This window comes from Nannobrachium achirus, assembly GCF_963921795.1.
Source record: "Nannobrachium achirus genome assembly, chromosome: 12".
NCBI classification, from domain to species: Eukaryota; Metazoa; Chordata; class Actinopteri; order Myctophiformes; family Myctophidae; genus Nannobrachium; species Nannobrachium achirus.
In genome coordinates this window covers 48397279-48424316 of record NC_137832.1, presented here as the reverse complement: position 1 = coordinate 48424316, position 27038 = coordinate 48397279, and the positions used below count along the sequence as shown (strand labels likewise).

At 43.2% G+C, this 27038-nt stretch overlaps 1 protein-coding gene across 1 annotated transcript in view; it reads right to left on the bottom strand.

The window, feature by feature from the left end:
• The window catches only part of kremen1 (kringle containing transmembrane protein 1), a gene marked incomplete at both ends in the record, with an annotated part of 111841 nt that overhangs the window by 1582 nt on the left and 83221 nt on the right, over positions 1-27038 (bottom strand). The window contains 6 exons of the mRNA XM_080738381.1: positions 1060-1144; positions 3359-3634; positions 7944-8166; positions 8936-9045; positions 9960-10113; positions 13297-13421. Of these exons, the coding sequence (XP_080594507.1) occupies positions 1060-1144; positions 3359-3634; positions 7944-8166; positions 8936-9045; positions 9960-10113; positions 13297-13421 (973 nt within the window). The remainder of the gene's footprint in view (positions 1-1059; positions 1145-3358; positions 3635-7943; positions 8167-8935; positions 9046-9959; positions 10114-13296; positions 13422-27038) is intronic.

Sequence of the window (27038 nt, the reverse complement as noted above, 5' to 3'; positions counted from 1 at the left end):
CTGAATTCTTCCCATCGTTAAAGTCCCCATCTTTAAACCAATCCAGAAACATTGATTGGTGCAGGGCTGAGCATGGATCAGATTGTAAAATACTATGATTTATTTACTGCACTGCAGATAGTCTTCATATTACATTTTAAACCATCCTTAAACCTTAAATAAAATTAATTATTTCAATGGACTAAAATCTTGTTTTATTTGATGGCCTTCCTGCCCTGGCATTTGGCCTTTGTGTCCTCAAAAAATGGAAATGACCCTAAAATGACAAAATCCCAGGCCTGCCCTCAATCCAAAACTTGACGCTGACTGCCAAGTAAGGAGGCATTGCGTCCCTTTTTTATCATCTTTTGTGTGACCCGCCCAGGGGATTGAACCCCAACCTCCCAGTCTCAGGGAGGACACTCTACTAGGAATGGGACGATGTGAATATTTCATGTCACGCGATGATTGCGATTTCCGATATTATCGCGATAATTAAAATATCCCCAACATCCATTATCCTGGGGCGGACATTTGCCAAAAAAATAGCAGATCTACAAGCTCTGTAGATCGGCTATTTTTTGGCAAATAGGTTTGGTAGAGTGAAAAAAAGAAGTACATTATTTCCAGGTCCGTTTTACCAATTATAGATGGTTTAAGTGGTACCAGATATGCAGCCCAGAGGTGAATTGATCCCAGAGCATGAGAGAGGATAATTTCACGATACATTTACAGCTTCACGATATGCTTATCGTGAGTGTTTTTTTATCAGGATAAACAATCGTCCCATCCCTACACTCTACACACGCTTCCTGGACGTGGCCTTGCACCTCATGCTGTACTCACTTGACTGTCATATGCAGAAGTAACTTATACTGTATTCACTTGACTGTCATATGCAGAAGTAACTTATACTGTACTAACTTGACTGTCATATGCAGAAGTAACTTATACTGTACTAACTTGACTGTCATATGCAGAAGTAACTTATACTGTACTCACTTGACTGTCATATGCAGAAGTAACTTATACTGTACTCACTTGACTGTCATATGCAGAAGTAACTTATACTGTACTCACTTGACTGTCATATGCAGAAGTAACTTGGCCACCATGGCGATGACCGTCAGAGTGAGCAGGGCGGCCAGGGCGTAGATGGTCCACACTGTCAGAGAGAGAGAGAGAGAGAGAGAGAGAGAGAGAGAGAGAGAGAGAGAGAGAGAGAGAGAGAGAGAGAGAGAGAGAGAGAGAGAGAGACGTTAGTGGTCAAACAGCAGGGTTGCAGCGGAGCAAACAAATGGAACAAGACTGGGAGAGGAACCAGGAGGAAAAGCCACACCAATGTTCAGCCAGAGAGGGATGATACCTAGCAGCCAGCGCTATGCTGGGCCTAGCTTCGCTGTCATAATCACCATATTTTAGATGGCGATTCATTGTTGTACAAATAATTGTGATTTACGATTTAATTGTGTTTTTTTTTGGATTCAAGAGTATATTAAATACATGAAAATTGCTTTTCTGTTTGCCTTTTAGGATTTTCAAACAAATATTACAAATTACTTATATTAAAGGAGTAGTTCACCCCCAAAATGACTTTTTTTCTTTCAATTACTCAGACTTAAGTTCAATAATTCTTTTTAGTTTGTGTAGAATTCCGAAGCCAATCATTTGAGGAGATTCTTTGTAGGCCCATTGATTCCGGATGGAGATCCGAATGCATTTGGGTCTCCACCCGGAATCAATGGTGGTACATTTATTATAATCAAATTATTGGCTTAGGAATGCGACAAAAACAAAAAAATATTATTGAAGTCTCCATGAGGAGAGTAATAATCGATAGGAAAGAAGTAATTTTGCTGCTCCTTTAAGTATACACAGAAATGAATGACAATAACTGATACAGTAGTACCAATTATGTATTATGGACAAAAGAGGCCATACATTTTATTATTTTATACTTACAGAAAATGTCAAGATATAGCAGAAAGAGCTGATCTACAAGCTTATGTATAACAACACTATTTCCGCAATCTTCCAACGGATGAATTCATATGAGACGGAACGGAAACGATTGTGGCGATTACGCAAAACGACTGCGATTATCTCAACTAACTGCGAGCGTGGGCGATTATGTCATAACTGCGAGCAGGTCTTTTTACACATCGCAGCGGCACGGACAAATCGAACAAGACTCCCTGAGAGGAACTAACTGGGAGGAAAAGCGCCCCGCTCTGCAGCCACACCTGTTAGTAATGTTCAGCCAGAGAATGGATGATGCACGGCCAGCGCACATCTGTTATTGTCTGATGTCAGGAACACAAGAGGCTTCTGACGGCCAGAAAGACTACTCGCAGCAAGAAAAGAATCATGTTTATGAGCCAAACACAGCTGATGTGTCTGGCCTGCGCTGGTTTAAATCTGCGCCACTCTAGATTGTAACCACTTTAACCATTATTTTATGCTTTAACTATAAAAAATAGCAGATATACAAGCTCACAGCTGCGAGCTTGTAGATCTACTATTTTTAAATTGTGCAATTCGTGCAAGTCTTTGAATATGTTTGACCCAATTCTATTTAATGTCTTCTAAATCCTTCTTCTAAATCAGTGGTTCTCAAACCTTTTTATGTCAAAGACCCCCAAAATTACATGTATTTGGCCACGGACCCCCATTTCAAAATATGTTGTTCCATGGACCACCCAGAAGCAAATATTTGAGTTACAAATGTTCGCTTTTAAAAAGATATATTCAAAGACTTGCAAAAAAAATCACAAATTTTCAAAAATAGCAGATCTACAAGCTTGCAGCACAGCACTCGGTGCCACGCTGTGAGTTGTATATCTGCTATTTTTCAATAGTTAAAGCATTAAATAATTTTAGGCCTAAATGGCTTAATGACAAGTCCAATTGTGTTCGAGCCTGTAAACATCAGTGGTGGAAGCAAGACTTTTTCTTTTTTTTTAAGTAAACACTTTTTTAGAAATCATCAAAACCTTTCAAAAATAGCACGTGATAGCACGATAGATAGTGTGATGTTAACATAGCCAAAACATTGATATTTCCCATGTGTAAATACTTCTCCAGTAAATGTGAATGTGAACTGAATCTGTCATTATATCCTTCATTATAGGATGACTTTTCAACATATCTTAATTGGTCCTCACAAATTATCACCATAATAGCACCACTCTTTTCTACTCCTTAATCACAATTATTTGTACGACAATGAATCAAGTCAAGCACGATTTAAGTACCGTGACAGCGTTAGAAGCCCCCGCGAAAAAAACACAAAGATTCCCAGAAAGACCCAGCAGCAGAAGGTGAGAGAGGTTCAGGTACACAGTATAATATATCATATATGGTGGGTGTGGGAACATACTAGCGCTGTGGCCGGTGGTCTCGCTGCGTCCAGCCCACTGACCTGGCATGTTGTGCTCCGGTTTACCGGGACTGGACGTGATCACGTAGAGGATCTGGGAGGAGCGTCCGTTGGCGCCGGTGCCGTTGGAGCGCTCGGTGACGGCGCCGCCGGGCCCCGCGCCCCGCGGCCCCGCCGTGCTGCTGGACACCTCCTCTAGCCTGTCCTCCCCAAAGTCCTCCTCCTCCTCCACCTCATCATCATCGTCCTCCTGCACCGTTCTGGTGCTCCTCAGCGCTGGGGAGAGAACACAAGACACATCGCGGTCAGACTCACTTTTATTGTCACATCACAGTCATGAAGTGGTTTTCTTTTTGTGTGGCCCTGGCGGCTAGTGCTGCGGTCCAGGCACTCAGGCTGCACCTAGGCAGAGGCGTCTATTGGGTATGGCAAGGCATGGCAGCTGCCATACCTTGGCTACAGGGGAAAATAATTAAATGTACTTCTTAAAAATAAATTCAGCATGCCTCTTGCTAAGGTATGGCAACATGACTGGTGTCTTGCGTGGGTGCCTTCGCGCGCGTGCAAGACACCAGTCATGTTGCCATACCTTAGCTTTTGCTGAACTGCACCTATGCCTGACAGCATGTCGCGGGTTCGACTATCTATCGATCGCGACGAACTTTGCTGCGTGTCACTCCCCATCTCTCTCCCCATTTCCCCATCAGACTACTGTTCAAAAAATATGTATCTTAAAGGAAAAGGACGAAAAAAAGAGGAAAGAAACAGAACAAAAAGAGATACATTTACACTTTTTTTTAACGTTTCTGTGCATTTTTTTGCAGAGTTAATTGACCGTATTCTAAGTGGTCTAACCCTAATACACCACCAAATGTGTCTTTTGCTCCAAAAAAAGAAGGTTTGTGAAGACCTGCTGTTGTAGTGTTCCATTTAGTTGAGACCAAAGCCTGTGAATCCCCTGCAGAATGCAGACACTACTGGGCCCGGCTCTGTACGTCTCCTTCATGAATGGTGGCTGCTTGTTAAACCAGTGTGGGATTTCTTTTGTCTTTTTTTCACATAATAACTCAACCTGCCTGTGATGTTCCCAGAACGCCCCACATGTTCCCCATTTCCTTGCCGTCGGGACAAAACCTTGTATCTCCATATTTAGACTTTTTATGTTTTTGTTATCTACAAGCTTGTAGATCAGCTATATTTGTTATTTTTTGTGTGTGTGCACGCTCTGTACACCTCCTTCATGAATGTGTGCGCGTGTGTGTGCATGTGTGAAGAAATAACACACACACACTGCTTTCTTTGGCTTCACAAGCTCACGCAGGGACAAGATTTGAATAAAGTCGGTTGAGATGAACTTCATTCAAATTAGATCTGTCCTTGTCAGTCCGTCTGATGCGAGATATCAGCGTGAAATTTGCCGTATCGCACTAGACATACTGTCCTCCACTGGAAATGAATGGGATGCGTGCGTTCACACATGCATCACAGACTTGGTCTGTATAGCCTTTACTCTGTGTTTGTGTGTGCGTGCGCGTGCGTGCGTTTTATAAATATCGAATCGATGAAAAGTATTAAGGAGAGCTTGTAATTAAATGATAACTACATTGGTTCCATTGGAGCACAGGTTCTTCTTTTTGACATTTCCTGAAAGGTAAGGGTTTGGTCTGGACATACAAGGTTTACACTCCACGGCGGTGATTTGCAAACAAAATGAAGCTCTTCAAAGCCCAGCTCAGCTGAACATCATCTGACAGTGTTTATGCTGAAATTACCTTCCTGCCTGACCATTCAGCACTACAGTGGTGTCAAGTAACTCAGACTTAAGTACAATTTTGAGATATTTGTTACTTTACTGGAGTATTTCCAATTTCCTATACATTTTACTGTACTTCTACTCCACTACTCCACACCACTATATTTGAACGGTTACTAGTTACTTTGTAGATTTGGATTATTATTACAAAACTTCCATTAACAACTTCAGCACTACATCCATTTCATCCATTTGAAAATAGCTGATCTACTTGTAGAGCTGCTATTTTCAAAATATTTTCAAATTACACATTTGCACGATGAGTACTTTTACTTTTTGTATTTTAAGTACATTTTTATACCAATAATGTTGTACTTCTACTTAAATACATTTTGAATTCCAGACTTTTTAACAGAGTATTTCTATACTACAGTATTGATACTTTTACTTGAGTAAAACATTTAACATTTAGTCTGATTAACCACATAAGCCCTGTATTATAAGTCGTAGTACTGTACAATGGTGGCGTGCAACAACAGTGAGGCGGTAATATTTACATTACAGACCTTGTCAGAGAACTATCGTTAATTTTAATCGAGGCAAAAGTTTGAAATAATGGTGATATTTATTTGAGGTCACCTATTAACTAGACCAGTGGTTCTCAACCTTTTTTGAGGCCTGGCGGGGGCCAGGCCTGCATGGCCTGGCCCCCGCCTACATACGGGATATGCTGCCCCCGCGTGAGTCAGGCCGCATCCTTAGGTCTTCGGACAAGGGCCTTCTAAAAGGCCTAAGTACTAACCTGGTAACCCGGGGCGATCGTGCTTTCGCCGCTCGGGCTCCCAGGTTGTGGAATGAACTGCCAGTGGAACTACGGCTAGCACCGTCCCTGCTAAGGTTCAAGTCACTTTTAAAAACTTATCTTTACACCAAATGTTTTACATAAAGTGTGTAAAGAAGTGTTTTGTTATACTATACTCTTGTATATTGATATCGGTATATTATAATTGTTCTATGCTTTGTTGTAACTTTCTGTGATTGTTGTGTGATGTTTTGCTGTATGTTGTTTTTAACCATGTTCTGTGAAGCACTTTGTAACTTTGTTTGGAAAAGTGCTGTACAAATAAAATTCATTATCATTATCATTATCATTATCATTTTTTGTCTCAGGGTACCTCATGAATATTTTTTTAATCCGAGGCACCCTTACATTATAATTGTTTTCCTTGTATGTCCAAAACCGTTCGTTTTGTATCTATCATCTATATAATACTGTAGGTAACCACTCTCTGAGTAGGATGTTCTCCTTCAACATTTCCCTTTTTCCCCTCAGTCCTTCTACGCGTATCTGTACAAATTACGACTTGAGGCAATAACTCTCTTTATGGGGTGGCCCTTTCTTATTAAATGCCTCACACCATTTCTCAGCTACCAGGCCAGAATGACATACAAGCACGGGGAGAATTGTTGGCGTGTCCACGGGGTCGGGTTCTGACCTTCTGATATTGTTTTTCAGTATGGAACACCAACATGCCAGAGAATTACAAACGGAGGCTGTGGTGGAGGTGGATGAGGGGACAGATTGCCTCCTAGTGTGGCTGTGACACCCAGCCGGAATGTCAGCCACGTTGAAATGGCTCTAGGGCTGGGCCATATGACTTAAAATCAATATCACAATTATTTCAAACTTTTGCCTCAATTACGATTAATAAAAAAGAAATCACAGATCTATTGTCGCGATAAATATTTGAGCACATCACCACAGTACAACAAAGTATATACAGGCCTTAAATGATGTATCAGACTAAATCATTTAGTCGCTTATAAGAAAATAATCTATTGAAATGTCTGGGTTGATTTGATGTTGTTTTTTTGTTAGTTAATGTTTGAATTGCCTCCCAAAAGAAAAAGGAATGGGATTGGGATTGCTTGATCTGCTCTAAATACTATGCATGCACCTTATGGACATATCTGGGGGGGAAGAATAAAAAAGAGAAAAACTGCCGCCACAGCCTAAAATGCATGTGCAGCATACCTTAAGTTTATGGGTTCCTAGAAAAACAAAACATTTAAAAGGCAAGTGTCACCCGGGGGCCCGTGAAGCATTGGCCAGCAAATGAAAAGAGAATGGCGCCTGGCGGACCTGCCATATCTGCCTGGCCAAGAGGCTAAGAGGCATTAGTCTGCTCAATTTAACAGCGATGAGGGAGCCAGGTTGCTATGCAAAGCACGAGCCAGGGCATCAAGCTCCACACCTGCGCATGCAAATACCGCTCTCGCGGAGAGAGAGAGAGAGAGAGAGAGAGAGAGAGAGAGAGAGAGAGAGAGAGAGAAAGAGAAAGAGAGAGAGAGAGAGACCGCTTTCGGGTGGCGCTGGGGTTCAGGAGACACGCAATCACTCCAAAAACATGAAAAATAAATGGTCGGTAATAGACTGCAACAGGCACGTGCACACATAGACATCAAAGGATGCTTGAGCCCCTGCCCCTTTACCTGTCAGTAAAAAGGGCCCTCTCCAGACCATGAATAAGTACAGGAAATATTTTCAATATTTTCACCAAAAGGCCATTTTAGATATTTCAGCCCCTGCCTGTCTAACATTCTCTGCACGTCCATGGACTGCAATAATTTCTACAGCATGACTTTCTTTGAAACGTGGATAAGTACCTGAAGATACCGTATATTGTATATTGTCGGACATAATGTAAAAGTTGTATTTTCAGCCTTTCATGTTTTTTTTTTTCACCCCAGTAAATGATTTAAAAAAAAAATAATAATAAAATAAATTAAAGTGAAAAAAGGTGGTTCAGAGCGTAACTAAATAATGACTACCTTGGTAGAGCATGGCGAAGCCCTGGGCCTGGTTGGTGCGGTCCGAGTAGAAGTAGAGGATGACGTAGTCGCCGGTGACGTTGACCAGGCTGCGTGGCGGGTTGCGGCCGTCGAAGCGCGCCACCACCTGGTTGGTGTAGCCGTCCAGCAGCTCCACCATGTCCGTCTGGTCGGAGATGTCGAAGAAGGTGAAGTTGAAGATGATGGCCGAGGAGCCGGGCACCTGGAGGCACGCAGAGGGGTGCACCGGTTAATCACATTCTATTTTATCAAAAAATATAATAAGAATCAATAGTTTAATTAATTTACTACCAATGACAAGTTATGACAAGCTATTTGAAAAAGCTTTCTGTACCAATGATGAGATACAGAATGATTGCATTTAATCCAACATTAAAAAGTAGCGATTGATCGGATCTGATATGAATGCAGACCGTGCACGATCCGTGCACCATCGTGTACGATTGTACAAGCTGCGAGCACTTTAAAAGGTAAGAAAAACGATAAAATAACTGGGATGTGACGAGTAGTTTGGTAAAATATTCTGGTAGTAAATGAGTTAATATAATAATCTATTAATAATCAATCCCCATTTTGGGCATCATTATGAAAAAGGTCCATAAACAAAAAGAAGGGGCTCGCACACAAAAGGATGAAAAACAGATGCAAAAACATTTATTGTGAGGCCCTTCTTTTTGTTTATGGACTTTCATGCTGGCCTCTCACACCTGTGTACAGCCCTACACTACACCTTGGGTTTAGAGCACAGATTTCCTTACCTCCTTTATTATGCAAAAGGTAAAACAATGTTTTTTAGAAAAGCCCGTGTTCAAGCTCACAACGCAAACTTGTAGATCATCTATTTTCATGTGTTTGCAGGACACAAACGTGTGTGGGGTCAATCAAATCTTTCATATACAATTTTCTTGGACATTCGATCAATCGAAAAAGTAATGGATAAGAAAATAATGGACAGCTGCCTGCAGCCCTACCTGGATGGTCCAGTAACAGACGCGGCCGGCGTTGTATTTGTCGGGGAAGTCCGGGGAGTAGACGACATCCGAGGGAGACGAGTAGTTCCCACCGCACGCCCCGACTCGCGCTGGACAGGAGAGAGAGGGGGTGGGGGGTCATGGTCAGAGCAGATATAAGAGATTAATCAGTGATTCTCAACCTTTTGAATTTCAAAGCACCCCAGGTTGATATGCGTTGTATGCATTGTAAAATAGCAGATCTACGAGCTCACAGCGCGGCACCGAGAACGCCTGCTCACGTTGCGAGGCGTTGTGAGCATGTAGATCGACTATTTTCACAATAGAACCGGTGTTATACAAAATGTAATGCCTCAACTCTTAGTGCTCGTCAGGGTGGGGTCCCCAGTTAAAATATGGTTATTTTTATTTTGGGGGTCTCAGCCTTAAAAGGTTGAGAACCACTGGTCTAGATCAGGGGTTCCCAAACTGTTTTGTTTCAGGGCACCCCATAAATATTTTTTTAATCCGAGGCACCCCATAATAATTTTCACACCCAGCATATTTATAGCATATCGTAGTTTTTGGGTGGAAACCTTGTATGTCCAAAACCGTTCGTTTTGTATTTATCATCTATAAAATGTACTAAACTAGTGAAAACAGCAGATCTACAGATGTTGTGTGCTTGTAGATCGGCTGTTTTCATTAGTTTAGTGCGACAGTCTTGTATGATGAAGCAGGGCTTTGCTTTACCAAAAGACGTACACATTCGACACTTGGAGATACAAGGTTTCTGCCCGACAGTGACGATATTTTGGTGATTATGTTGTGAGGAAAACGTTGAGATAATAGCCATTTTGGTTAGAATTGACTGAAAATAACTTTGTACTTCAAGTTTAAAATGATACTAAATATGTAAGTGTCCAAATAAATTCCAAATATTATCAAATGGGTTAGGGTCTCGCCCTGCCCTGGACTGCCGTCACAGCACCCCGTCACCCACTTTGAAAACCCCTGGTCTAGATAACGTTCATCCCATACTTACTGTCAAAGATGATGACCCATCCGTCCCCGCCGCAGGGCTGGGTGTGGTCACCAAAGCACACGTGGTTGCACTCCATGCTGGGCGCCTCGCCGTGGCTCCGCAGGTCCTGGTCGTTGCCACAGAAGCAGGCGTAACCCGACTCCATGCCAGCCAGCTGTAAACCCCAAGAGGCCTTTTAGCACGCTGGTTCTTACATGTTTTCATGCCAAGGACCCCAAAATTAATATGCATTTGGAAAATATTTCAAGATTTCACAATTTTCTCTTTTAAAGTAGCCGGTATAGGTTTCATTTTGCTGGTGAACCCCCTCAAGGACACCTGGGAATCCCCAGAGAACCACTGGTTAAGCATAATGCATAACTTTACGAACCACTGGTTAAGCATAATGCAAAACTTTAATGATAAATCCAATTGTCAGGGCTTCCAACACTACACAAGTCATTTGATGATCTTTACTTAACCATTAAACCTTATTTTACTTTGTTGACTGGGGTCTATCCATGGATCCCTCCTTTTTTCCCCGCTCTGTACAAAATAGCATCATCTACATTTACAAGCAGATCTGCACGCTCACAACACGCTTGGAGCCGAATTTCTGCAGAATGTTGACCCCAGAATAGGGACTCTAGAGTTCTTGTGTGACTGTGGATATAAGGTTTGTAAGAAAGAAACCGCATTTTAAAAGAAGACTGCTGCTCTCTTCGTTATTATGAGAAACAAAATAATATAATTGATTTGTTTTTATAGACATTTTGTTTCTATGCTGTACTTCATGATCCCATGTTGACATAGTTAATTAATGGCTCAGACTGACCTCAGTCTATAGTGTCTCCCATGACTATGACCGAGTTGACTTTAAATCAATAGCACCAAGTGTGCAACAATCATTTACAGTGAAAACAATTAAACCGTTACTGACGGCGTTGCGACAAGGAATGCAAAACCGTCAGAAACCATCACATATCTTGACCTCGAGCACCGCCAGGGCCTCCGGTCGCAGTCAAAAGCGCTATTGTCTCCTGTTGAAAGGGACGCTTTCATTGTGCAATTTTTCTGCCACTAAATGAATTCACACAATTGAAGGTACTGCATCATTTCCCACTCTGCCCCGCTTTCCTCATGGAATAGGAATTTATGGAGGCTCTCTATAGCCTCGATCGCGCCTCTCTGCCAAGCCAACATGTGTCAAGCCGAACTTCCTCGCATGCATTTTTACAGATGAAGAAATAGTTGGGAACCAGGGGTGTCACACCAAATTCTGGGCCCTGGGTACAAGCCAGGATTCACTGTGGGGCCCCCCCATGAATGGGAACGCATTATTCCATTATTATTGCATTATTTTGTGCTTTAACCATTAAAAATAGCAGATATACAAGCGCACTTGTAGATCTGCTATTTTTAGAAAAATCGTGAAAATTTGTGCAGGTCTTTAAATATTTTTGACACGACTCTATAAATGTCTTCTAAATCCTTCTAAGGTTTTTTTTTTGAAAAACCTATGTTTCTATGTCAGTGCATGGTGCTCAAACCATTTCATGTGAAGGACCCCCAAAATGATATGTATTTGGCCACGGACCCCCATCTCAAAATTTTAAAAACACATATTCAAAGATTTGCACACATTTTCACGTCTTTTCAAAAATAGCAGATCTACAAGCTCGCAGCGCGGCACTCGTGGTATTTTTCAATAGCTAAAGTATAAAATAATTACCGTGGGCCCTAGTAACTCAGTCCCACTTTCCCCCCCACAGTGTGACGCTCCTGTTGGGAACACCAACATGAATTCCTCTACTCTAGTTGGGGGTGGGGGGTGGGGGTGGGGGGACCAAGCGGCTCACGGGTGAGACTTTTGGGGGCATGGATGGAGGTGGGTGGGTGGGTGGGTGGTTCCCCTGAATCACTCACTAACTCATCAGTCATGCACGTTGTGACGCAGCCACATGGGACCTGCCGGTTTCCTGTGCGGATCTTCATTTTAGTGACGCTTTAGTGACAGTAAGTGGATGACTAAACAAGAGAGGCAGATGACGGCGTACCACGCAGTGCAGTGGCGGAAAGTACCTAAGTACATGTAATCAAATACCGTACTTAAGTGTGTCACAGCAGCCTCCTTTTTACTTTACTTGAGTATTTCCCCTTTTTCGCAATTTATGCGCCAAGTTCACTCGCTATATCTCATGGGTAAATATCGCAATTTTCACTCCACCACAATTATTTTACATAGCAAACATAAATTGAGCGGTTGAGCCCTATCTTACACCAACCCGTTGTGAGCTTGTAGATCTGCCAAAAAAGGCTACAAAATTGGCACTATTAAGTATATTTTGATGCCAATACTTAAGTACTTTTAAGTATAATTGTGAATACACGTAAAAGAAAATCAGAGTACTTTTTCCACCACTGCCCAGATATAACAGGGTGGTGGGGGGAAGGGGGAGGAGGTAATGTCTCTGTAGATGGCGGTCTAATTCTGGGGGATCTCCGGATATGAGAGAGAGAGAGAGAGAGAGAGAGAGAGAGAGAGAGAGAGAGAGAGAGAGAGAGAGAGAGAGAGAGAGAGAGAGAGACAGAGAGAGAGACAGAGAGAGGGAGAGGATGAGCACCTGGCATGGTTTACAGATGTAGCAACAGATACCAGACCCAGCGAGTTGCGTTGAGGAAACAATAATTGTTAATTTCCAGCTGTCAGCCTTGATTGCCGACCATGATTTAGGCGCCTGACGCTCGGCCCCGGCATGATGGAACCGGAGGCTCATGGAACCGGAGGTTCAAGTCGCAGCGCTTAGAGCAGAAACTACAGTCATAACCGCGCCGGGCATCGCTGTCTGTTCATTTATCAGGAAATACTTCAACAGAAATGACAACCTGGCTCATTACAGCTGGAACTGATCGCTGCGGTTGCTTAATGATTCCTTTTTAGGGAATTAAATGTAGAGAGAGACGCTATGTTCTTCACACACACCTATAAAATGAGACAGGTGCGTAGGAGAGAGCCTAGAGGCAACCCGGAAAGACACATGCTCAATTATCGTACATTAGGGTTGGGCGTCAACACTTCAAATCAATATCAGTGTAAAGTGAGCGGTGCTATTTATGAGTTCATTTAATAAAGCATCCTGCGAAGCATGGCCAATGTGACCCTGGGTGTACAACAAACTATGGCCGCTTTGTGCAAATATGTAGGCCAGATGTAGGCCAGATGTAGGCCAGATGTAGGCCAGATGTAGACGCGGAGCTTTGCCGATGTGACCCTGGGCGTACAAACAGACAAAGCCAGATGTTGGAGCTTTACTCCTTCCACCGCTCCAAAATGTACAGTTTCAAAAGCATATGTCACCTTGTATCGCTGTTTCCTGCAGAAGCTGATGCAGTTCTGGATGGTGAGCTTGTTGGAGGTCTCGCTGGTCCCCGTCAGGGTGGGGGGGTCCCCGCTGTCTTTGAAGCAGCCCAGGTTCCCTGGCACTGTGGAGGGACACACACAGAGGGGACAGAGGTCAGAGGTCATCCAACACATCCATTTCAAAGAGAGAAATCACACCTGTGTGAAGTGAGCAGGGTGCTGCTGCTGCTGCTGCTGATGATAGACTCACATGACATCACAGGATATCAGTATTTCATACCATGGGAAAACACTAGTAAAAACACATGGACATACACACAAAATGACGTATTGGAGCGGTCAGCTCAGATTAAAAAAAATCTGTAATTGATTTTAATAAACTTAAATAAAACAAATTTGTCATTTTCCCTTCCCAAATTGTTTTCAAATGAGTAAAAATAGATGATCTACAAGTTCACAATGCAGTGCGATGCGGCCCTAGTTTCACACTGCTGCATAAAAGGGACAAGGACCATATATGGGCAAAAAAGAGAAAAGACAGACAGACAGGGTACAACGGCTAAAGCATCACTGGGTGGGGCGTGCATTCCCAACTTGCATGGTTCCCGAGTAGTTTTTATAGAAGACCTCAGGTTGCAGAGCCTTGTACGGTCGGGGCTTCAATCTCCCTTTGAGATTGTCATCGTTTTACGGAGACAAAACACAGGCCCACCTCCAGAACGTCTAGGACGTCTATGGTGACACACTGTGGCCGACTGATGCCACCACCACCACCAGACCAGAGGAAAAAGATGGAAGTATCTAACCAACATTTTGTGGCCTCTGGGTGGTGTTTTCTTTTTGTGTGTCAGTGGTCTAGACTCAGACGCAAATGAGAGCCTGACAGAAGAGGAAAGCGGGGGGAGGAGATGGGAAGAGAGGAAGAGAGGTAGAGAAGGCGAGGGAGGGAGGGATGAGTGGAGGGCATACGGATGTTTGAGTCATCATAACAAGAGTGATGGAATCTAGAATATGCATATTGTCTGGTGTGGTGGAATTCTGTATCAATTATTAGTCGTTGAGACAAAACAGTCTGAGTCTGGGACACTTGACGTCATAAGATAGAAGGTTCATTCATGAGCTCATGATGAGGTACATTAAACATCCAGGGTGGGTGGCGGGACAGGGAGAGAGAGAACCTAGTTATATACAATAGATAAGAGGGGGACATTGTTTGGGTCACGGGACCTAGCAGGGCTCTAAACAATAGATATACCAGGCCTGTGTGCCATCTTGACTCGTGTCCATAACCATACAAGGAGTTCCCAATGCCTTCTTTCTCGTTCTTTCGGTCGAGGCCCACGATTTCTGAGCCAGGCCCGTTTTCTGAGCCAGGCCGCAGGCGTGACAACTGACTAACACCAGTGTGTATAGGGAATTGCAGCAATCCAAGTGGGATGATATGAGGGATGGATCACGATTATTGTGACCAAAATAATGCACGATTTAGGATATTATCGCGATAATCAAAATATCCCCAACATCCATTATTCTGAAACACAACATTTGCCAAAACATAGCAGATCTGCAAGCTCACAACGTGTTGCAATCTACCATTTTTTGGCAAAGAGATTTGATAGAGAGTGAAAAAGAGACTGTATCCAGTATGTTATTTAGAGGTCTGTTTTACCAGTTATAGGGGGGGTTTAAGTGGTACCAGATATGGAGCTCGACAACTAAAAGGTGAATTGTTCCCAGTGCATGACGGAGGACAATTTCAGGAGTATTTTGAGTGTTTTTTATCACGATAAACATTAATAGTGATTATCGTCCCATCCCTGATATGAGGACGTGGATGATTTTCTCAAGGTCTTGGACCGAGAGACACAGCGATGGTAGGGACTCTGGAAATGACTGGCTTTTATTACTGCATTTACCTGCTTGTCAAACTATCAAAAGAGCACACCAAGGTTTTTGACATGGGGCTTAACAAGGGTGGACAGGTTGCCAAGACCTTTTTTATCTGATTGACGGAATCATGGGGGCCAAACAGAACAACTTCAAACTTGCTCTCATTCAGCTGTAGGACGTTTTTGCCATCCAACACTTTATGTCCTCAATGCAGTTCATAAGGATGACTAGTTTGGACTGGTGGTTTTATTTCAGGGATGAAGATGTGTCATCATAGGAATAACAGTGGAATGAGATGTTGTGTTTTTGGATGATTTGGCCATGGGGAAGCATGTCAATAAAATAAAATAAAACACCTAAGATTAGGGATGTCCCAATACCACTTTTTTGCTGACCGAGTACAAGTACGAGTACTTCATTTTGAGTACTCGCCGATACCGAGTACCGATACGAGTACAATTAATAATACAACGTGTCTTTAAATTATTATTATTATTTTTTTTTTTAGATGTTCCTCACTTTCTGGCTGTATATAACACATTAAATTGCATTGCTTTCCCAGAACATGGCACAACTGCCACACATTTCACTTTTTTTTCAGGTTTAGCCCATGGAAATTCCTGTACTGTGCATGATCTTCTAGATCTGCTATGCTCAAACATTTTGTATTTTTACTTTTGATACTTTAAGAGAGAGAGAGAAAGGCGAAGTGGCGGAACACACAGGGTACTCGGGCGCTTTGTGAGCAGTATCTGACGAGTACCGATACCGCAAAATAGGCCGGTATCGGGGCGAGTACCGATACCACGAGTACCGATACCGCATCCCTACCTAAGATGAACCCTTGTGGCACCTCACAGGAGAGTTATTAATACAACCTTCTCATTTTGAGGTAGGAAGTCAAAGATACCCTTCAGGAGGGCAGTGGGGAGTCCTGGGGACAGAATGAAGGTTTCATGGTGGAAGGGGACAGTCCGACAGTGTAATGGCTGGGAAGCTGTCCAAATCTGGATGAACAGGCCAGTGGGACAGTTAGGCCATCAAGTGCTAGCCTGGCAAGCCAGCCTGATACTGTGCATTCATTCACTTGTTACTTCCCACTGGGGAAGGAATGAGTGAGCACAGTATCAGGGCTGGCTTGCCAGGCTAATCAAGTGCAAGTTGTGCAACAACAGCAATGCAAATTGAACAGCTTCTTCATTTATGATTAAAATGACTTACTCTTCCTTTCACTTTCAATCTTCCCATGTGAGATGAATTCGACAAACAGAGAGAGAGAGAGAGAGAGAGAGAGAGAGAGAGAGAGAGATGCAGACTGTTTAAAATAGCTGCCAGTGTTGATTTGGAACACTGGCAACTAGCATATGCAGTATGATAATGATTTGATAGCAATGTCCCTAACTATTATGCGTCTGTTGCTGAGAGGGGGGCTTGGAGTGACACTTAATTCACGCCAGCAGATTCTGAATGCATTATCTAATGGACAGGAGCAACCGCCACTTTCACCTCAGGAGGTGTTGCCAGCAAAAAACAAGCGCTGCCTCTGTGTGATATGTCTCAGCAGCAGCAGCCAACAAGGAGTGCCCTGTTCTCTGACAAAGGCGTATATTTCCATACCCTCGACACCCATACTGTATGGAAGTGGTGAATATTGATACATTTTGATAACGAGGGCGGCAGTGCAGGGTAGAGCGGTTGCTTGGCAACCAGTTCAATAAATAAATGCACCATTTGCCATTTACGTTAGCAGTTGTGAAATTAATCAAGATTGAGCAACCAGGCCTACATGGCCTATGTCTTACATAAAACGTATGAATCGCTTACAAACTTCTGGCTTTGATCTGCTCTGAGCGCCGGAGCTCTCACTGGTGCACAGCTCATCTAACGATCAACGTTTATGAGCGTGTCACTCATACCTCGGCTCGGACACACGGTATTTTATTGCATTTTGCGAATGTCTGCACTACAGGCAGTCTCTAGCACACAGGTCTTCAACATGGGGTCCAGGACTCCTAGGGGGTCCTCAGAGTTACAACAGGGGGTCCTCCAAAACTGTGTGATAGAACACTTGAACTCTAGTGTCCATATTCTGAGAACTTTTGGTTTGGTGTAGAGGGGAAAAAGAGCAGACTAAGTACAGAATGAAAGGTCAAGCTTATTAAGTATTGACGGTTCATGTGATTAAATATCTGAAAACATAAATTGACATGAATCCAAAATACACTGATGACTGTGCTGTCAAACGATTAAACTATATGGAATCTATGAAAAGGTTGAAGGGGTCCCTGCTTCATCTCTCTCTCTCAACTAAAGGGTCTTTGGCCTGGAAACGTTGAAGACCCCTGCTCTAGCAGTTGCTGGTTTAGAATTCAGCGTGAGCTTTATTGTTGCGAGCATCAACGGTCAAGTGGGAAGGTTTATTTCAACTATCTACCACCACAAAGATGTTTGAGAATGAGTATGGTTCAACTAGAAACAGGAATTACCCAAAGCTGATTGATGTTGATGTATTGATGTATTACCTTGCTTATTGTAAATCGCTCTGGATTAAGATTGTCTGCTAAATGCCTAAATTGTAAATTGCTGATCTTTTCACAATCCAATAGGCATTAAGCCCTTCTGAATGATACATGTACATATATCGTCTCTGTCGGGTGGAAACCTCATTATGTCTAAAACTGATTCAAATTCCAAAATAGCAAAAACAAATAGCAGACCTACAAGCTTGTAGATCTGCTATCGTTGCTACTTTTGTGTGACACTGCAGTATGATCAAGTAGGTCATGTAATTTACAAACAAAATGCTTCACATTTTTCCAGTTGGATTTGGGGCCAGTTTCGTTTTTTCTTCTTCCATTTTTCTGTATCTTTTTCTTGTTGTTGTAAATGTGATAACCAGGCTGACTATGAGTCACTGTGAAGACCACACACTCGTGACTGAGGACTGGGGTGGTGTTGCCAACATAAACCTGACGCTGGTCACAATAGCACTGCTGCATAAACACCATGGGAATAACTCTCTGTTTGAGAGAGTGTTTAAACACTTATAACCACATGAACCCTAAGCGTCCTTATTCCGGGCATGTCATAATAGAGGCCAACGTTCTGCCAAAATGGCAGATCTGCAAGCTCACACCGCGTTTCAATGCAACACGGATGCCGTGTTAAGTGGTCATATATATATCAGTGGTTTTCAACCAGTGGTCCTTGAGGGGGTTCCAGCTAAATGATGGAGCGTGTCGCTGTTACTACATGTCATCTTTTCGACACCCGACTCTAACCCTCACCCTAACCTTAACCTCCGTGGAGTGAGTCGCTATCCCTTTACTCTTAAGAGCATAAAATGAAACCAAATGGGTCCATTTGGTTTCATTTTACGCTCTCAAGAGTAAAGATCTTAAATCTTAAATTATTGTTAAACATTTGCATTACTTCATTTATATAAGAAGTCTACACAATTAGAGAATGTAGAAGAATTGTTATTTTTGATCAATGTTTGCATGTTATCTCTCCTATGGTACCAACATCAATACAGCATGGAATTGTGGACAAAGTCTGATCCAACAACAACACGTTTTGGGTCTAAGAGGCTAAATCTCATCAAATGGTGGTCCGTGGCTCAAATGTGGAAAAAAGTAATGATATGAAATAGGTTAAAACCACTGATATACAGTTATATGGGTGCCTTGGGTGGGCTGTGTGCATTTTCAAAGCATGTTTATTTTCGTGATCAATCGATTGTGTTGTCCGGCTTGGATCAGTGGGACTAATTGATAGATTGATTGAATACTTAGTTATTAGTCAGAAAGGTACAGTGCAGAGGTACAGTAAGACATGTAGGCTAAAAGGATAACACAAAAAGGTACTGGTAGTCCATTTTATGGATTATATGGGGTTAACTTCAAACAAATTGCAACAGAAACGCTTTCAACTCTTTTTGTTTCCTAAATATGTTCAAGTCCTAAGAAATCTGAGTTGTGGAACATATTGAAAAAGCTGCTGAAAGTTTGGTTCCCATTAACCTTACTATACAGGGAAAAAAAGCTTTTTCAATATGTTCCACAACTCAGATTTCTTGGGACTTTTGACATGTTGTTACTAACATATTTATGAAACAAAAGGAGTTGAAAAGCGTTTCTATTGTAATTTGTTTGAGGTTAACCCCTTATAATCCATAAAATGCCCAGACTATGTGGACTACATACTGTAGGACCATATTGGTTTTATGTATTCGATTCATCAACATAGCAAACAACACAATACAATAAAACATGTCATCAATAAATACAAAACACTATAGGACAACAATGGAAACAAGTCCCAAGGACTTTATTGTGTTATCCTTTTAGCTCAAAGGTCTGACTGTACCTTGTGCTGTTTACATTTCTGTCTGATAAAGTATTCAATCAATCATTCATTCATTCAATCAATCATTCAATCAATCAATCAATCAATCAATCAATCAATCAATCAATCAATGTACAAAGGTGAAATAAGCAAATAGTGGGCCCTATTTTTGTCCTTATGCCATTTCTTTACAATTAAAATAAAACATTTATAATTCAAATAGCTGATCTACAGGCTCACGTATTGGCTATTTAAAATATTACAAATATATATATTTTTTTTTTCCAAAATAGTGAAAAAGGTAGTGAAATAGTGAAAGTTTAGGGATAAGGGATAAGGCATGGATGAATATATATATATATCTCAATATAATTTAAGTTCCTAAGAAACCTTTTTTACCACCGTTATATTATTAGATCAGAATTAAAACGTTTGTGAATTGCCAATTATTTGAAGGCGATATCCTCACTTCCCACTGGTGGGAATCGCTGATGTAGGGTTTAAGTGGTTATGGAGAGGACAGAGCTAAAGAGACAGAGCGAGAAATAGAGAGAGAGAGAGAGAGAGAGAGAGAGAGAGAGAGAGAAAGAGAGAAAGAGAGAAAGACAGAGAGAGAGACAGAGAGAGATTCTGGGACACTCCCTGCGTCTCACCCACGTTTTCCTGACCGCAAAGTGACCAGCAAGCTCTTGGCCGGCGCGGTGATTTGCCGCTGAGAGAGGAACAGAGTTTGACAGATGAGGACGCTAAGAGTCATCACTTAAGAGTTCACCGCCGCGTGTTCCAACTCTCTCAGACCAGCTATAAATCACACCAAATACACAGTTTTTCAGGTTTTTATTTTTATTTTTACAGGCCCATCCAGCCCCGGGCTTTATGAGAGGATTAATATGACGCTGTGCATCATTTAGAGTGAAGGCCCAGCCCCGCTTGAACCAGATTATACGATGAGTTAAAAAGGCGAATGTGACAGTTTATGAGGAAATGCAGGGCAATGAATAGGTGCTTACATAGTTTAAGGCTGAGATAATAGAGCTGGGCACTTAACCAAAAATATATCCAAACCAATAACCGACTCAACCTTGCTCATGTAGGTTAATCCACTAAACCATTTGCCAAGGTTTTTTGTGTGTGTGATAATTTGTTTCGTTTCTCATCAACAAACCGACATGAAGATGTTCTAATATTCTTTATAATCAACTTAATTGATTAGTCTGAATAACCACTCAAAGGGATAGATCATCCCCAAAATGACTTTTTTTTTCCTATCGATTACCAACCCCTTGGAGATTTCTTTTAGTTTTTTCTCGCATTCCTAAGCCAATAATTTGAGGAGACTCTTTGTGTCTCCATAGGGAACCACTGCTGGTCATCAAATTATTGGCTTAGGAATGTAACAAAAACAAACAAACCAAAAATCATCAGCTCACAACATGTTGTGCATGTAGATCTACTATCTATGTGATATTGATTTGAGGTCCTAATAGGCCCAGTCCTAGCTGACACAGGTCATTAGTTCTTTTCCATCCCCCTTGCAATTAAGGACACCCCCCCCCCCCCTCCCCCGGGTCAGGGCAGCCTGGAGCAGCTAGGGAGAGATAAACACCTGGTGAGGAACCAGCAACCTCCCACTGAGCAAGGCAGCCAGGTACCACTTCAATTAGAGCATGTTGAAAAAGAAAGAAAAAGCTTTGTTTGTGAGTGAGTGTGCGTACGTGCGTGCCTGCGCGCGCGTGTGTGTGAGTGGGCGGGCGGGGACGCTACTGCGGGGCCCGCCAGCCAGATTAAAGTGCAGCAGGCCTCTTTTTTCACCGGGTCTTTGACAAGAAGATTGCAGACTACAGTCAGTTTATCATGTCTTTGTGCTGCTCCTGGTCCCAGGGGCTTTAATGTACAGTAGGACGGGACCGCCGAAACGCGGCGGCAGGCAGGTGGAGGAGGGATCGTATCACAGCGGCGGTCCCGCACTGGAACCGGAGACGGAAGGAAGGAAGGCGGCGGCGTTCTCCGATACCGCCTGCCCTCCCCCCTCACCCACCCACACGCCCTGCAAACGCTGCGCCAAAAGGAGCGCGTGTCACCCATTCTTCATATAATAGGCTATAATGGGCACGGCAGCCATATTGGCAAGAAATTGGGCCCCTTCCTTACTTCCTTCACAGGTGTTACCAATGATACAAATGAAGGCTCTGTTCCATTCTGAGTCAGGGTGCTGCTGATATTGTTGCGACCGTCAGATCGCAAGTTACTATGAAAAGCTCCACCGGCTGTCTGTCTGTCTGTCCGTCCGTCCGTCCGTCAGTCACGTCACACTTTTGCCCCTACTGGGACGGATCCATGTTGATGACATGGCTTTTAGAGATACTGTGATTTTTGGCCAAAATCTGTAGGAGCAGTGTCCAAAAATGTGTTTGAAAAATCGGCCTGATGGCGCTAAATGGGACAGATCCATGTTGATGACATGACTCTAGTGATCAATGTTTGCTTGTCATCTCTCCTATGGTACCACATCAATACAATATGGAATTGTGCACAAATAACAAAATATTATAGGTTTTGAGTCTGAGAAGCTGAATCTCATCAAACGGTGGTCCGTGGCTCAAATGCTGAATGAATAATGGACCTTGATGTGAAAAGGGTTGTAGTTCTAGAGGCTGTAAGTGGTTAATAAAGTGGTTAGTAAACAAAAGAAAAAGAAAACAGTTGCAGTTGGAAAGACGGGGAAAAAAATGAGCAAAGCATTGTTCCTCCGTTGACACATCTGCTTTGCAGGCGCAACAAGTGCAAATATCTTCACATGTAATAAAAGGAACGCACAAACACACTCCACGCACTTCAAAGCCGTAGCAGTGGAATTCAGGGGTTTAACAAGCCAGAGGGGAGAGAGGAGAGAGGAGAGGGGGAGAGGTGTGTAAATGTACCAGTCGGCCCAGACCAGACCAGTCGACCCCCTGGGGAGATCACAGCGAGGGGTGGGTGCGCTTCACGGCGAGTGAGAAATACCGGCGGTGGGGGTATATCAGAAAATATTGCGGTGCGGTGCCAGAGACCCCCATACAAGATGTGTGATTGTTGAAAAGTAAGTTTCCAAAAATATTGCTTTGAGCCTGGCGATCTGCTATTTTCAAATAGCCAAAGTATGTAGGGTTAAAGTGGTGTTTAACTGACTGTTGTAGATTCTATGTTACCGGTAACTCATTTAGCTGGAAGTACCTCAAGGACCTCTGGGTCTCCCACTTTGAGAATCACTAGAGTTAGCCTTCCCACAATGCAGCGCATTGTTGTCAAAACTAAGGCAGCGGCAGACAAAACAACAACAATGTTCACGTCAGTTTTTTCTACCGGCCTGCCTGTATGTATACTGTTGTACCATGGACTGACTGTATGTATACTGTTGTACCATGGATAGGACTGGAGACGCAAAGGCAATGACTTTGACGACCCTAAACACATCAGAGAAAGAGAGAGAGAGAGTGAGACAGTCAGAGAGAGAGAGAATGAGACAGACACACAGAGAGAGACAGAGAGACAGCCAGAGAGAGAGAATGAGAGAGACACACAGAGATACAGCCAGGGAGAGAGACGGGGACAGCACATGGGGGATATAACAAACAAAGCGTTACAGTCGGACATAAACCTCGTAACTCCATCATATTTAAACATTTTGTTTTCTAAATCAATGCCCGACTTTGTCATACCACTACGGAGTCACACAAAAGACGATTAAAAATAGACGATCTACAAGATGCTTGTACAGTTGTACAATTGTCAGCTTATAAACAAGAGCTGGTGACTAAATAATAAACTGCAAGGGATCCATTGGAACACAGGTTCTTTTTGACACATTTCCTGAAGGGTAACAGTGTTGGACATGGGAGGTTTCCACGCGACAGCGACAGGAAAACAACATCAAAGGCGTACGGCAGGCTTTGGCAGGCCCCCCTCTTGGCAGGGAGGGCAGGCGAGCAGGTTGATGTGCCGCGGGGCTCATCGCACGCTGTGTTATTAAGGGAGCGTAATTACAGACATAAATTTCGGTGACGTCGGGAGGGACGAGGGGTCCGGAGCGATGACAAAGACAAAGACAGAGAGAGAAAGAGAAAGAGGGAAGGAGGAAACCCCAGGACAACGATCCACTCGTCCTAGAATCTTCGCCCTCCTGGCCCCCAAACTGTGGAATGAACTCCCCGTTGCAATTAGAACTCAATCCCTATAGCTTCCGCTGTGGTCTGAAGACTCACCTTTTTAGACTCCACCTTCGCCCATAGCACTTATCGTAGAACTTGACTACCCTCAATGACCATATATGAAAGTTAGATTAAAATGTTTTTAGATTTTTATAAAGTTTGTACTGATTAGGTGCTTTGTCTAGAAGTTTTTTTCTTCTTCTTAGATTAAAATTTCTAAGCATTTGATGTATTGATGTTGAAGTATTGGTGTATTTACCTTGATTATTGTAAATCTCTCTGTTTATTAAGAACTGTAAATTGTGAAACACTTTTTTGTATGAGTTTATTTGCGTGGTTTAATACTGCACTTTGTAGGGCAGTGAAGAGGCCCTTCAAACTGAACTCAGGTGACCCCATGCAGGCCATGCCTGAGGAGTTCTGGAAGTTGGAGGGCAACAGGTCAGCTGGTGGGAACTTCTGGGAACTCAGTGGTGGGAAAAAGTACACACTTTTCTTTACATAAAGTAAAGTAAAGTAAAGTAAAGTAGAAGTAAAAGTCCAGAAATCAAAATGTACTTGAGTAGTCCAAATGTAGTGGCATTGAAAGTGCCAAGTAGTGGAGTAAGAGTACAATATTTGACTCTGAGATGTAGTGGAGTAAAAGTAAAAGTTCCAATTGAAAATTGGAAATACTTCAGTAAAGTAAAAATGCCTCAAAATGTTACCTACCGGTAAGTACAGTACTTGAGTGAATGTACATAGTTCCTTTACACCATTGGAACTCGGATAGTAAAAAGGTCACCCCCGGTCAGTGGCAGGGCTCTCTTAACGCAGTGGCAGACTACATTTTCAAAACAATCTTGAAATAAATGTAAAGAATTTGGAATATCTTTGAAAACACTAATCTAGTATGGGGTCCCCGGCACAAATTATTTTCAGATAGGGGAGGGGGGATTAAATTAAATATTATTTTCAGGGTCCTTGACATGAAAAAGGCAGTGGTGTCTTCGTTAATGTGTAATTAACTTCGCAGCCCGTCAAGAAGAGACAAAAAAAATGGAAAATAAAAATCAGAGAGGCTTTAGGTCCTGAAAAGAAAGAAAGAGGAAAAAAAGGCATGTGCCCCCTGAGTCATAACAGAGCCCTGATACAGGTAATTTAAAACACAGGAATTCTGAGGTATTGGACCGGCTCCCAACAGCCCATTAAGGGTGCCACCATGCTGCCTGTCAGCATGCTAACGTCTCAAATCCGATACGCAGACGCTTGCACACGCCCCCTGGAATCCACACTACCTGTCTACCTCAGGAATGTTAAGTGGCACACATCAAGGAAATAATACTTATCACTGTCACTGTTTATAAGATTTGTTTTTCTTTCCCCCCCCCCCCTTCGCCTCGCCCTCTTTCTGTCTCTCCCTCACCCGCTGCTCTCATCTGCCATCGTATATCGCCGTCCTCCATCTATTTGTCCTTTCACAGCGGGCGCAGCTAGGCATCTCCGGCGCGTAAACAAACACAACGCTTGCTTGTGCAGCCAGCGCGAGGCCGCGATTAGTCTTGTCGTCTCCACCGCAGTTTGGGAAAACGCGGCGAAGCAGGAAAGTATATACAGTACATAACATGCCATAGAAACCCCCCCCCCCCTTTCCTCTCCCCAGGGACGCACATTTCTTGAGAGCCGACAACTGCGTTGTGGAGGGTATTTGCTCTTATGACGCTTTTGTTTGGTTTATGCTTTGCTTTGCTTTTGTTGCGAAAAATCGTAAATCCCACACAGCCTGTGAGGGAGGGAGTGCGGGCGGCGCTGCAGTGGGACTTGTTTGGTGGGGGTGGACTGCTGTGGTGGTGGATGAATGGGACGGGGGGCACGGGGACAAGTCGAACGGAGTCAAGACAATGGTGAGATGATTACAAGGCAGAGAGACAGCTGTTTGTCCCTGGCTGCACTGCTGGGATCTTCCGACCACGCTGCCTGAGTTTCCCTTAAGTAGAAGCATACCGTGTGTTAGTGTGTTAGTGTGTAGTGTGTAGTGTGTGTCTGCAGGGGTGTCACAAGGGGGGGAAAGTGGGACTGAGTTACTAGGGCCCAAGGTGGAGGGGCCCTAGTAACTTTAGCTATTGAAAAATAGCTAAAGCTCACAGCGCGGCACTGAGTGCTTATAGATCTGCTATTTTTGAAAAGTCGTGAAAATGTGTATGTATTTTTTAAGCGAACATTTGTAACTCAAATTTTGCTTCTGGGGGTCCCTGGAACTAAATATTTTGAGATGGGGGTCTGTGGCCAAATACATATCATCTTGGGGGTCCTTGACATGAAAATGTTTGAGCACCACTGACATGGAAACAATAGGTTTCTTGCACACATTTTCAAGATTTTTCAAAAATAGCAGATATACAAGCTCGCAGCACGGCACTCGGTGCCACGCTGTGAGCTTGTATATCTGCTATTTTTCAATAGTTATCATTCATGGGGGGCCCGCAGTGAATCCTTGTACCCAGGGCCCATAATTTGGTGTGACGCCCCTGTGTGTCTGTGTGCGCGTGTGTGCGTGCGTGTACTTGCAATACTATACTCGCGAGGGCCAAATGTCCCCACGACTACAGTAGAATTTGAGAAACAGACGTTGTGAGGAGGACCATTTTCCTGTTTTATAGTTATAAGGGATTTATTTTCCCCCCGAGTTAAGCCTACCACTAGGTACGGATTCAGGTTAGGGTTAGGAGGATTAGATATTGTTTCAGGTGTTAGCGTTAGGCGGCGTTCCCACTGGGCACAAAAGTGTTTTTATATCATTGTAAAAAAATTGAGGGGGAAAGTGATCTAACCGGTATCGTTTACGGCTATCGTTGTGGTGTGGACGCTGCAATCCACTTCAGTTGAGAACGATTTTTAAATTTATATTTTTATCTTTATCGTGCCCGGTGGGAATGACGCTTTTTAGAGAGATATGCCTGATTCATACCTCAGTTGTACGGCACTGTTGCACACAAAGACGATCTATAAGCCCGCAGTGTGACTCGTTGTGAGCTTGTAGATCAGCTATTTTCGGCTTTAGGGTGTGTGTGTGTGTGTGTGTGTGTGTGTGTGTGTGTGTGTGTATGTGTGTGTGTGTGTGTGTGTGTGTGTGTGTGTGTGTGTGCGCGCGCGCGCCACTAGGGCCGCGTTACAACATGATTGAGATGAGCGCAGATCTATGGGCCAGGCCCCGGGGTCCCGGGGGGAGAGTGACTAAACTGTGTAATTACAGGGGGAAGGAGAGAGAGAGAGAGGGGAAGAGAAGAGCCCAAGCCCTAAATGAATAATCAGCCCCCCCCCCCCCCCTGAAACTGA